The sequence below is a fragment of the Tenrec ecaudatus genome, chromosome 7 (genome assembly GCF_050624435.1).
Source record: "Tenrec ecaudatus isolate mTenEca1 chromosome 7, mTenEca1.hap1, whole genome shotgun sequence".
Lineage (NCBI taxonomy): Eukaryota > Metazoa > Chordata > Mammalia > Afrosoricida > Tenrecidae > Tenrec > Tenrec ecaudatus.
In genome coordinates this window covers 160,223,102-160,236,064 of record NC_134536.1, presented here as the reverse complement: position 1 = coordinate 160,236,064, position 12,963 = coordinate 160,223,102, and the positions used below count along the sequence as shown (strand labels likewise).

Here is a 12,963-nt window from a genome sequence, read left to right as displayed (position 1 = left end):
ACCAGGCACCCTCTCCTCTGAAGAGACGTATGCAGTGACTTGGAGCAGATGAACGCCCTGGGGCTGAGGCCCCCAGAGGTGTGCTCTGCCAGGAGCCCTGGTGGAATATCGGTTAGGCACTGGGCTGCCATCCGCAGGGTCGGCGGTTCCAAAGGAGCGGCAGGGGGAAAGACTGGGCTTTCTACTCCTGTGAAGGTTTACAGTCTCGCACACCCAGAGGGGCTTGCTCGGTGTCCGCAAGTGAGAGGTGGTCTACCTCAGCTCTGTGACCACAGAGGGACGCAGGCTCTGCTGAGTCTCATCGGGTGGCACAGGAGTGTTCTGGTCTACCTCTTGTGCACCTCACTGCTGGCTGCCCAGGAAGCAGGACATCCTTGAGAAGACAGCAGTGTCACTTGGGCAGCCTTGGATGCCACTGGAGGGTCGGGGGGCAGGCTAGCCTTTCTTGTTTGGAAAACTGAGAGCCACGGCAGAGCAATAAGACCCTGCGGCCCATAGCAGCTCGCATAGAATCTACCCAGAATGAATGAGAGCTCCAAGGTCTGAATGAACTCTGAACTTGACCAGACCTACCTTTGATGCGTTCCTGAAAACGTACCTGAAAAACTACATCTAATAAGAGATACCTCTAGGACTCAAATGACCCCAAGGATCAGCCGGACTTGAGCGCTTAAAGCCTTGTCAGTTGATCCTGCAAAGTTTCCCGAGCCGGCAAGTCTTCGGTTCTTGGCTTGGCACCATGCAAGGATACACGCCGAAGCCCGTTTTGTAATCCAAGTGGGTTTTTATGACGGACAGGGCACGTTTCAAGTGACAGCACACATGACACCTGTACCTAGTTCAGGGGTCTTGGAAACCTGGGAGGCAGTCGATGGGCGTTGGTTAGCAATGGCGGCCAGTCCCTGGACATGCCTAATGTTCTTCCTTCTCCTTCTCCTGAGCCTGGACTTCCCCTTTCTTGTCCCTATTGTGATTCCACAGGGCTTCTCCCAGCCGCTCTAAGGAACTTCTGGGACTTTCGGTAGGCCCTTGGTGAATAGCTGTCACTTAAGTGTAGTTGATGGCGTTTTGCCATCCTGACTGTAGCCCACTGCTGATCCATACCGCAAAACATTCCCATGCCCACCTGTCACTGGGATCCTCAGGATCCCAGGTGGGGTCAGTTGGAGGCACAGCCGTTTCTCCTGTTGGATGCTTATCATTCAGCACATATAAACCTTCTGCAAACTTCCACGCTCCCTTCAGCACTCGCTCTTTCTCAAAGTCTGTCATTGTCTGTCCCAGAATGAGCATTGCCTCCTTCCAATGCTAGGGTGAGGTGCTGTTCTGGGCTGTCTGAGTAACTGCCTAAGGCTCTCTAAATCTGCCTGAGTTCAGTTAGGGTGAAAGTCTTGTACAGGCGTCCTCAAACTACGGCCCACGGGCCACAGGTGGCCTGCTGAGGACATTTATCTGGCCCGGCGGGTGTTTTCGCCCTGCTTGTTTTTTTTTTTTTTACTTCAAAAGAAGATATGTGCAGTGTGCATAGGGATTTGTTCATAGGTTTTTGTTTAAAACTATAGTCCAGCTGTCCAATGGGTCTGAGGGACAGTGAACTGGCCCCCTGTTTAAAAAAGCTTGAGGAACCCTAGTCTTGCTTGGGGACCAAATTCCCCAGCTGCCTCTATTAAGGGTAGAACTTTGGTGGGGTAACCTGTCCCGCTAGCTTCTACAGGTTCAGGGACCACCGACGGTGGTGTGGCTGGGCTGGCGGTACAGTGGCCTTCAGCTTCAGGGTCCCTTGCAGGGTCCTTGGCACCCTTGGCACCCTTTACGACTTCTCTAGAGGAAACATGTTTTCACATGAGGGCACCTCGCCCGCTTCCCCATCCCTTTGCAGAAACATTCTAGCTGAATCGGGGTCGGAAGGGAAAGTGAGCTGGTCTTTGGCCAGGATTCCCCATCGCCTAGAATGTACTGAGGCCAGATGGTGTTGCAGAAGGGTATTAACGTCCATTTCTCCAGCGTCTGCAGGTTAAATCGATTCCAGATCGCCAGGACTATAGTGTAGCGCCGATCGCTTGGGGACAGGTCATCATGCAGCTAGAAAACACAACAACAGAGAAATTAGGAGAGGCTGGTGCCCCAGGGTCGTCATGGCAGTCCCAGCGTGTGCTGCCTCTGAATGTGATGCTGTGGAATCTGAGCCTGGACGAGGTGCCCCTCTTTGAGGGAGGGGCTCGGGGGACCCAGTCTCTGCTGGCAAACTAGGCCCAGATGGTTTTCTAGACAGCAAGCGTGGCGCTTACATACTCTCTTGTCAATTTGCGAACGGGTGGAGTCTAGCCTGTCAATCAGGTCGCAGCTTGATGACCTCACTTGGCCGTGCTAAGGAGATCAATAGCTGACTGGAGGCCAGACTGCTGACAAGCCACATGGAGCTATGCTGATGGCAGCCAGTGCCCTGGAGCCACGTGGAGACCCACGCCAATGCTGAGATGCTTCTACTGCCACTGGATCCCCAAGACTTCCCACCCACTGGCCTGTGATCTTCCTGCATTCGGCATCATTGCATGTGTTGCGTGAGTCTGAAGAGGAATTTACAGACTGGTACTGGACATATGGGATAATATTGGACTTAAGGACTTGATCTGGACTGGGCTGGGATGTTTATTCATGTATAATTACTCTTTGTGGGGTACAGAAGGATTTCTCCCAAGCTGTCTCCCCCAGATATATGCCAAATATATGTCTCCCCCAAATATATGCTTGGGAATGACTATACTTGGAGGTCATCAGAAGTAGGTCAGGGGTTATTCCCCTTGAGAGCTATCAGCCATCTAGAGCAAGTAGTCACCACCGTTTATCCCACAACAAATAGGGCCCACTCCCTTCTGATAAGGATAGTAGTCTGTTTCCTTGTAGGAGACCCCAGCGAGGTCAAACCCACCCAAGGATGACCAAGGTTAGGCTGCCATCTTGAATCTAGGGTCCGCCCATCTTGTCACATGTATACCCCCAATTCCTCCCCTTCCTATTGTGTGTATATCCCTAGACCACCCCCTCTCATTACTGTATTACCCATAGGACAGCCCCTTCCAGTGACATATGTCCTCACCTGTAATTAGGGGGCTTGCACGTCCCCAGAGAATATAAAAGGCCTGGGCTAACATATTAAATCTCTCTCTCCCTCCACGTGGACCATCATGTGGGGCTGAGGTGAGCATGCTACTATGAATCGTATCTGACTCCATTTATTTCAATACTTGTATCTCTGTAACTCTACTATGATCTTTACTTATTATCGCTGTACAATTGCGCCTACGGGACCCGTAATGATGTGTTAGGGGCTGGCTTCCCCTGACACCTCTTTATATAAAGCTCTTTCCTATACACATATGAATGTCTATGAACCTGTTTCTCTAGTTCACACGGACTAATACAGTAGACCACCGGTTTGGGCGACCTCATAGGGCCAATGAGGAAATGACTGGCATGAGCAATTCCCCTGAGCCTCCAAAGGCGGGCCCATGCTTGGAGGGACCGTACAATGGCGTTCAAAGGCGACCACTGGCTTATGAGTGGTTGAAGGGGACAAGAGACGCGTCGATTGCTCAGGGGCCACTCACGAGAAACTGGGACTCTTGGCTGGCCACATCCTGTCACAGTGGAAAGTGTACCAGGAACGTAAATGGCCGGAGGCCGAAGGCAGCTGCTCTAACAAGCTTTCCAAAAGAGCAGGGTTAGCAGCTCCTCAGTGGCCTGGCTTTCAAATGCCTTTTGCCGAAGCTGGCAAAACCCAGCCAGCACGAGAACCCAAAGAACAAGACACTAGCAGAAAGCCAACGCAAACCCTGGACGGTGCCATCTTGATGAGGTCCGTGGAGTCACGTGTTCGGCTACCCTGCAAGAAATTGGCGGCTGCAGCATGCGGTGGAGTTGGGGGTCAGAGGGGAGCAAGCACGGGGCACCAGAACCCCGCGGGGAGAATAACAGGCTCACGCGGGTGCAGCCTGTGCGCGGCAGGGCCACGCAGGGGAACCAGTGACAAGCAAAGGGCTTTAGGGGCTGGGGTTGGTGGCTCCAAGGGGGTTTTTATGATGGACAGAAGGACAAGTTTCAGGGGTTACCGTCTCAAAGGGTCCCCGCTCTCCCTGGGAAGCATGCCAAGCTGCTCAGAAGTTCACAACTGGGCACGAACAACCACGTGGAAAAGGGGACCCTCGTGTGCGGAACGGGCGTCAGATAGGCTGTGGCGTGACAGGGACCAGAGAGCAAGAGGGGTGAGAGTCTGTGGGCCCCAAGCAGGGCCCCCCTAGTTTGGGTAGACTAGAGAAACAAATCCAGAGACACTCATACGTGTATAAGAAAGAGCTTTATGTACAAGAGCAGCTGAATATTGAGAAAGCATCCCAGCCCAGTCCAGATCAAGTCCATCAGTCCGATATTAACCCACATGTCCGATACCAATCTACGAAGTCCTCTTCAGATTCACAAAACACATGCCATGACACCACACGCGGGAAGTGAATTGGCCAGCGAATCACAGGCCAGTGAAGTGGAAGTCTTGTGGATCCGGTGGTGTTCTAAGCACCTCAGCGCTGGTAGGGGTCTCCATGTGGTTTCTTCGGCTCCAGAGGTCACGGTGGCTTCTTCGAGGTCGTGGGCCGTATCAGCAGAGGGCCACGGGTCTCGTCGGTAGAGCGCCTCTTAGGCGAGAGTGTGTCTTAGCTGAGAGTGTGTCTCCTGCCTCCACGACAAAGCATTCTTCCCTGGCCTTTTAAATACTGATAGTGGTCTTGATTTTCTTGCTCATTATCGGCACTTCGATCCGTGCATTATTATTATTTGATTTTGTTTCTGCTTTATTTTTAAATTGTTTCTGTGTTTTCCGTGGGTTTCCCAGTTGGGGAAGCACAGGAGGAGCGGCATCGAGATAAGTCCTGATGCAATGTCCCGTCCCACGGGACATTCACCGTGGATCCTGGAGGAGAGAGTGGGAATTGGGGGGGTACAAGAGGCACGGAGAATGAGGACAAGACAGTATCCTGATCAAGTCCTGTTTATTGAGTGGAAAGTTATAGCTTATATAGGCTAGGGAAAGGGAAACAAGAAACAAGCTGCAGATGTTTCCCTGAGAACAATAGTGGGGGACTCAGGATGCAGATGTATATATATAATCATTACACACATGTTTACCCAAGGTTGGAGCAGAGTCCATTCCGGGAATAGTGACCATAGAACAGAATCGTGCAGACAGATAGAGACTTCCTTATCTATGTCTGTCAAGATAAGTATGTCAAACACAGTTGCAGTGCTGTAGGCTGGCTCAGGCTAATGAATTCCAAGTAATGGCCGGGCCTCATGGCTCCGGACAATGCAAGGGGTTGGGGTTCTAGCAGCGGTTCTCAGCCTGTGGGGCGCGACCCCTTGGGGGAGGTCGAAGGACCCTTTCAGAGGGGCTGCCCAATTCATAACAGTAGCAAAACGACAGCGATGAAGTAGCCACGAGAATAATTTGATGGTTGGGGGGGGCACCACCCCATGAGGAACTGTATGAAAGGGTCCCGGCATTAGGACGGTTGGGAACCACTGGTTTATAGGGAGGTAAGGGTGAGGGAGTGATATAGGAAGGCTTGAGGAAGCAAACGATGTATGAGGGAGGGGGGAGGGCACACTAGAGCGGATCTTTTAAAAGCGATTTGACCATGAAAGGACAGAAAGAAAATGGTCTAACATCGATGGGGGTTAGGATGGTATAGTTCTTCTTGATATGGTTGAATTATTGAATTGTATGATGTGTGGATTATGGACCAATAAAACTGAAAAATGACAACAAAAAAAACCTAGGTGGGTGCAAATCTCCTCTTCCTTCACCCCATTGGGCACGTAGTCAGCATCCACTAGAAAACAAGTAACAACAACCGCAAGATATGGAAATTATGATGAAGGTCTACATGCCCTGCCTTGAACCGGTACACGCAAGAGCTGATGGAAGAGGAGTGTGAGAGACCGGATGTAAGACGCCATAGGGGTTAGCCAGCTCTGTCTGCCCTTCACCCCAGCCTATAGCTCCACTTTCCCTGGAAACCAAGGGAGAAGGGAAAGCCATGAGGAAAACCCACATGATCCAGAGCCATGGAAGCCTTCGCGACCACTCCCTAGTATCTCCCTTGGATCCGGCCTTGTTCTCATAAATAAGACCACATTCCCGCCTTCTTCTGCCTCCAGTTCCCATTCCCAGGAGCACAGCAGGCTCATCCCAACATTCCAGCAACATTGTCACTTGTCCTTCCACCTGCCACGCTCACCCCTAGCATGTAGTCAATGCTGACGTACAGTGATCACACTGTACCTCTGACAGGAGTAGAAAGCCCAGGCTTTCTCCCGAGGAGCCACTGGTGGCTTTGAAATGTTGACTTTGAGGATCGTAGCCCAACACATAACCATCAAGCTAGCAGGGCGCCCACCTATCCTGCTAGGAAGACTAAGGGCCAGGGCCAGGAGCCTCAAGCCAATGCCCTCTCTCCTTTGAACACCTGAGCCCTCCCCCGACAGAGGGAGAAGCCTCCCCCAAACAAGGCTCCCAACACCTTATTCTTCAGGCCTGGATGCGGCCACAAACAGAATTTCTTCGCTTACCTCACTCACTATGTGCCCTTGTCACCTGCTGAAGGACAAACACACGAGGACTCATGCCAGCTCCACTGGCCTAGTCCTGAGATACACTGACAGCACCTCGACTTAGTGCTGCCCCGCAGCTCATTTGGGCTGGGGCTCAGCGGACCTGCAAGCCAGTCTAGGAAGACATGGCTAATGACGGGTCTGCACATTTACCTGGCGGGACCCACCTTGCGCCTGGGGGCCTCACCTTTTCTTGACCCTCGACACCGGCCAGGCTCTTGAGCTGCCAGATGCCATACTTGCTGGTGACCCCTTCACTTGGCCAGTAGAGGCACAGCTACACTACTAGTTGGCCACTAAACTGAGGCATCCAGGAGGGCCAACCCCCACCACAGAGCTCCCTGAGCCCTGGCCTGGCCTGCTGGCAATATGCACGACACACAGGTGCAGGGACCTCAAGGTCTTGGCAGCCCAGGACTGCGGGGCACACTGTGGGCAAAGTCGATTTGAGGAGGGAAATCACTGTCACGCCCCTGCCCGTGGTCACAGAGACCCAGGGGCAGGGCAGAAGCACCAGAGCTCCTGGGTGCCTCACCCTCTCACCCAGGATTCCTGAACCAGGAAAGGTCTGATGTTCTCCTTCATCTCCAGCAATGTGATTGGGGGTGGGGGGAGCATTCCGGGCATGTCTTATTCCACAGGAACAGGCCAGTGACCACCAGGAAAGAGGGGAACAGGCTCAGCGAGGACAAGGGCAGGACACAGGACACAGGACAAGGGGTCCAGTGAACAGTGTTCCAAAATGTCCCCACAGGGATGGACAGGAAACCCTGAGAGGCAGGACCAAGCCAGAACACAGCTCCCTGAGGAGGGGCTGGTCCCTCTTCCCAAATGGTAGGGGACTCTTCTCCTCTCCTCCCATGTGGATTACAGGAGCACCAGAACCATGAGCAGCGAAGGAGGAGCCTTGAAAAGAAGCCTTGAAGGACTCATGGGTTACTCAGGACACCTCACTCAGGTCCCAGGTCAGCAGGGAGCCCTGCCTCAGCTCACTGACCTTTTCTGGGCTTTTCTCATGAGGGTGGAGATATTGGGGGAACGGGAGGCCGACCATCACTGGAGTCACCAAGTCTCATCCTTATTCCTGTGAGGCTTACCCACTGCAGCCCACCCGACCATCATGCTCCAGTCAGGCCAGGATTCCTGATACATCCGGGGCCCAGGCCTGGGAGCCTGAGAGATGGAGGGGAGAGGGTCCAGAGGGGAGCTAGGGACCCTCACTAGACACTCGTTCACAGACATAGCCAGGGTGCAGGCTGGATGCCAGGACTTCAGCAAGGCCATGAACAAGAGTGGGAATGAGGGGGTTAATGGGGATACCAGTCCCCTAAACTCCCAGCTTTCATCTCCATTACTCTGTGCTGAAAGGCAGAAGGCCTGTCCACTCAGCCTCCCCTGCTCAGAGGGAGATGTGAGGAGGCCCCACCACCAGCAGAGCCGCTCCCTCCCCAATACCCCAGGCTGTTTCCTCACCTGGGCTTTCCTGGCCTGATGTTCTCCTCCTCTTCAGGATTCGCAGACAGATGTAGACAATCATAGGAATCACCACAGCAACCGAACAAGCAGGAGCAATGATATGCCACAAATGTTTTGGTAATGACGTCCCTCCTGTAAAGAGGAAAGCCCTTATTGGACCCTGGACCCACCACATACAAGCCTCCTAGTCTCTCCCTGGCCCAGCACCATGGCTTCCACCTCCACGTGCCCCCAGAATTCCCTGCTCACCACAGGGCACAGGGCGGGCACTGCTGTTCGTGCCCAGTTCCACCCGGCAGCTGTACTTCTGCTCCTCTCCTTGGGGAACCTCGGTGGACACGCAGGTGACATTCCCACGGGACAGGTCTCCCCAGCGGCTCTGGTTATGTTGGTTCAAGGGCTGCCCATCATGAAGCCAGGTCGGTGAGATGTGCTTGGTAGAGAAGGCCAAAGTGCAGCACGTCAGGCCAGTGGTGTGCTCTGTGGTCTTGTTACAAGTGACACTCACTGCCGATGGCCCTGGGAGGGGACAGGGCAGAGCAGAGAGGCATGTGACCAGTGTTGCCTGAGCGTCCATCTCAGAACAGGGCTGGTCCTCTCCCACTGCCCTGCACTGGGTCCAGCCAAGGTCCTCCAAGAGCCCTGGGGCTCCATGCTGCTCACAAGTGTGTTTGGGGCCCCTGGACTTCAAGTCCTTAGACTGGCAGGAAGAGGGGGCCTGGTGGGGGGAGGGGGAGTAGCGGTCTCCTGGGACATAGGAGCTAAGAGCACACTCTCCAAGGTCTGGCAAGTTGCAGACAGATGTGAGCAAGCCCAGGAACCTGGGGCACCTCATGGACAAAGGGCAGCGGAGCCCTGTTTCCAGAGTTCGTTTCCCAACCGAAGGCCCCTGGATGGTGCCAACTGACAGACTACTCCCAACTCCTTGATGATGGTTCATGGGAGCTGTCACCCAGAGCGACTCAGAATACAGCATCCCAGAGAACGTGCCGGGAGCTCACAGGACAGGGAGAGGTCCCTGAGGACATGAAGAGTAAGGGGCCAGGGCATGGCAGGGCACGCGTGTCTGCCTCTGGTCCAGTACCTGTTTGTTCCTGGGAGTTGTTCCAGAATATGAGATATTTCTGTAATTTTGTACACGTATCTCCCTGCACGTGGTGACGGTAATCCTTGTGTCGGTCTCTCTCCAGATCCCACTTCTTCTTGATCTTCTCAGCCAAGGGCTGGAATGAGGATGGGGGCAGCTTCCAGGACTGAGTCTCTGGGACATAATCCAAGAGAAGCTCCCCAGCACAGCGGTATTCCCAGAAGCCAATGAGAGTGTTGTCTTCCTGGAGCTCACAGCCCAGAGTCTCCTGGAGGGAATGCAAACCTACCCCCCACCCCCAGCAGTCATTTCTCCATCCCTGGGTTCCTCTGCCCCACCCTCCCCATGGAAAGAAACTCCAGTCCAGAGGGTCCCTCCTGCTCCCTCCATCTCTCCCCTGGGGGTGCCTGAGGGTCTTCTCTCCTCCTGGTTGAATGTCACAGACCCCCAGGCTTGTCCCCCCACACCCCTCTGTCCCCTGGTCAAAGCTGTCACACCTTCAAGGCCCCTCAAACTCTCACCTTCCTGCTGGAAGTCTGCCATGGTCATCCTCAGCTCCCGCCCTCGCTGTCCCAGCTCCTCCTTCTCTGTGACCAAGTCCCTGGCTCCCAGGTGGCTTTCTGCCCAGGGCGCCCGGGGCTCTGCTTGGCCTGTCTCACTGTCATAGTGCAGGAAGGGCTCTCCATCCCAGTAGCCCTGGGCAAGGGATCCCTGCTGCACAGATCCATTCTTGGAGAACACGGAGATGGTATAGTGCAGACGGTGGGCTCCTAGGGGAGGGGGAGACCACACATGAGACGTCTCCCCAGAAACAACTGCATCTCAGACCGTGAGGGCCAGTGCTGCTCCCCTGGGTCCCTGAGCCGTGCACGCTCACAGAGGGGCCTGTCCACGTGGGGAGGGTACAGGTCATTCCCACAGGAGGGTTGCAGTTAGGCCGCATCACAGGAGGAGCAGGGCTGGGACAGGACCACACCTGCCAGGTGGGCAGACAGGCATTGAGGCCAGGATGTGCGGCAGAGACAGCCCCCTGAGTCAGGGAAGCCAAGGCAGAGGGTGAGGGACAAGGACCTGGACCCCTGGACCAAGGGTCATATTCAGTCTGTGGAGAGGGGGAGATCAGAGAACAAGAGATACTAGCACAGATGGGGGTTTGGAGCCTCAGGATTAGTGTGGGGCTTTGGCAGGGATGAACTTGGGTCCCAGTGAGATCAGGAGAGGAAGTGAGAATTGGGGACCAGGTGTGAGGGGTAGGCCAGTGTTGCCTGCAAGGGCTCCAAGAAAGGAGACTTGACAATTGAGCACAGGGGACCAGGCGATGAAAGCAGAGAAGATGGGCCCAGGAGTGGAAGGAGAGGATGAGGCCCCGCCTGTCAGGGGTCCAGAGAGGAGGCCATCAAGCATCAGATTTGAGAGGGACAGCTGGAAAGGGGGCATTCTGGACAACTTCCCATGGGGGGAGGATGCCTGTAGCCAGGAGCAAACTCCTGCAGTGCAGGAGCTGAGGGAGCTGAGTACCAAGACCTGGGGAGAGGTGGAAGGGACAGGGGCTAAAGACAATCAGCTCAGGGCTCCCTCTGGTGGGGATTGGGGTGTATCAATGGAGGGGGTGAGGAAGACTTGCTAGGCAAAAGTCACCCCTAGAAAGTTAGCAGGAAGGAAAAACGTGGTGGTGGGGGTAGGAAAAAGGAGGAGTTAGGGACTCCAGTGGGAAATGGCCCCCAGGAGGGAAGGGAAACTGTGGGAGAAGAGAAAGAAGTTGGGGGTAAAGATAAAGAAAGTGCTCATGGAAGTGGAGTAAGGGGAGACAGCTAGGGGAGGGCCCCAGGATTCTTGGTGTGGTGAGAAGACGCTGGGGTGGGTGCCCAGCAGATAGAACCTGAGAGTTACTCTGAGGATGGGGTGGGGGTCCCCAAAGGGGGAGAGGTGCTGGGAGCAACCAGAGTCCAGGCAGGAAGTGAGGAACCTGCCAGGGAAGGATGGAGAGGGAGGTCAGTGCAGGAGGGGAATCCTGGTGAGGAAGTACAGCAGGGACCCTCCTGCTTCCTGAGAGGGTTTCCAGGAAGTGGATGTGGGAGAGGAGGGAGGCTCCTGATGGGTGTGAAAAGGGGTGCATTGGGGGTAGGGCAGTGGAGGGTGGAGTCTAGGACCTGAAGCGCCTGCCCCTGACCTTGCAGGTCCCTCAAGGAGCAGGCCTGGCCAGGGAAAGATGGATCAGGGAGAGGAAGCAGGTACTGGGTCATGTGAAATCAGGCAGGGCAACTCCTGGAGGGAGAGCAGGTGCAGAGGGAACAGCAGAGAAGATGCGCTCTGGAGAGCGTGAGCGCAGAGGTTGGTGGATGCGGGACCCCCACGGCACACCCCCCACCCCACCCCAGCCTTGCAAAGAGGGCCAGGAGAGGGGTGGACATGAGGAGAACATCAGGAAGTTCTGGGATGTTTTCCAGGAGTCCACAGGCAGTGTTCCGCCAGGACGCATGCAGTGGGCTCCAGGAACTCCCAGAAACGCTCCCGCAGACCCGCAATCCCTCAGGGAGGAGCTCACCCAGGTGCACCCCAGTTCGCCAGGAAACACTCACCCTGGGCGCTGTTGCCCGGGAGGCGACGCGAGCTATTCCTGGCCTGTGGGCGCTGACACCCAGCCAGAGCCCCGCGGGCCGCATAGGGACCAGACCCCGCAAAGTACCCAGAAACCAGTGTCCTGGAGCGTCCAGAGGGACGGAGCACAGGAACCCGGACTCCAGGGCTGGATGCTGGCCCAGGAGCCTCCTTTTGGTGGGCAAGCCCCACCCAGCCACCCAGCAGGATCCCAGAGCAGGGCAGGGGTGCGGGTGGGGAGGGGGACACCGGCGGGCGAGAACACCAGAAAGTTCGGCAAAGTTTTCTAGCAGAGTCCACCTGATGACCTGTGACAGGATTACAGGATTCATTCCTTGTCTGCCCCAACACTCGCAGTGTATTCATAAAAGTCACCACCACGCTCACCCAGCCCCAGCGGCGCCTGTCCCGCTGAGCCTTGCAATCCATTCCGGAAGAGCACACCCAGGTTCTCCCCTGGCCGCTAGGAAACAAACACTCACCCACCGCACTGGCGCCCCGGGAAAAGACGGAGGCAGCCCCGACAAGATACAGCCAGAGCCCCGAGGGCCCCATCATGGACTAGCTTCCAGCAAAGTGTCTAGAAATTAGTGACGTCGGGTAGGCAGGGGGCGGGCCAGCAAATACCCCGCCCCCCCTCACCCCCCCCCCCCCCCCCCCCCCCCCGCCTCTGGACTCTGGACCAGACACCTCCTTATTTGTGGGCAAGTCCCAGGGTAGAGGACAGCCACTGAGCAAGAAAAACTCCTTGAGTGGGATTGGATACCTCAGCAGGCAATGGCTTGTGGGTGTGGAGGGGCAAGAGCAGTCTTAGGCCATTTTGATGCTTGTTGATTTATTTACTTATTTTCATTTGGAGACCTTTCATTTGCCTGCTGCCTTGCTCCACCTGGGGCGTCCAGTCCACAGCAGAATGAGAGTGGTGATATGGGGAGTGACCCTCATTCCCATTTCCCTTTTATCATATATATATATATATATATTCATTTTGGTGTTTGTAATGCATTCTGCAGTCATTCAAAATGACCAGCTTACAATTTTGCCTGCTTAATAATATTGCAGTAAATACTGTTGTGTGTATATATACATACATACATATATATTTGCCTGCTCTATTAGGTGAAACATTTAGGATTTTA

At 54.9% G+C, this 12,963-nt stretch overlaps 1 protein-coding gene across 2 annotated transcripts; it reads right to left on the bottom strand.

The window, feature by feature from the left end:
* Positions 1 to 750: 750 nt before the first annotated feature.
* On the bottom strand, positions 751 to 12,434 carry MICB (MHC class I polypeptide-related sequence B). Of its 2 annotated transcripts, none has more exons than XM_075555348.1 (6): positions 12,307 to 12,434; positions 9,748 to 9,996; positions 9,224 to 9,511; positions 8,389 to 8,658; positions 8,137 to 8,271; positions 751 to 2,082 (listed from the first exon to the last, which is right to left on the bottom strand). In XM_075555348.1, the coding sequence occupies exons 1-6, from the start codon at positions 12,380 to 12,382 to the stop codon at positions 2,075 to 2,077; spliced, it is 1,026 nt and encodes a 341-aa protein (XP_075411463.1). In that variant the 5' UTR covers positions 12,383 to 12,434; the 3' UTR covers positions 751 to 2,074. The 2 variants fall into 2 exon arrangements, with proteins under 2 accessions (XP_075411463.1, XP_075411462.1); XM_075555347.1 differs by lacking the exon at positions 751 to 2,082 and adding an exon at positions 4,336 to 4,963.
* Between the last annotated feature and the right edge of the window lie 529 nt (positions 12,435 to 12,963).

What these genes read in the sequence shown, in the direction of transcription:
- MICB (XM_075555347.1), bottom strand. Translation starts at nt 12,382, where the DNA reads ATGATGGGGCCCTCGGGGCTCTGGCTGTATCTTGTCGGGGCTGCCTCC. An exon ending in GGCAGACTTCCAGCAGGAAG is followed by an intron (nt 9,512 to 9,747) that starts GTGAGAGTTTGA and finishes GGTGGGGGGTAG; the next exon opens with GTTTGCATTCCCTCCAGGAG. An exon ending in ATCAGGCCAGGAAAGCCCAG is followed by an intron (nt 4,964 to 8,136) that starts GTGAGGAAACAG and finishes TCTCTCCTCCAG; the next exon opens with GATCCACGGTGAATGTCCCG.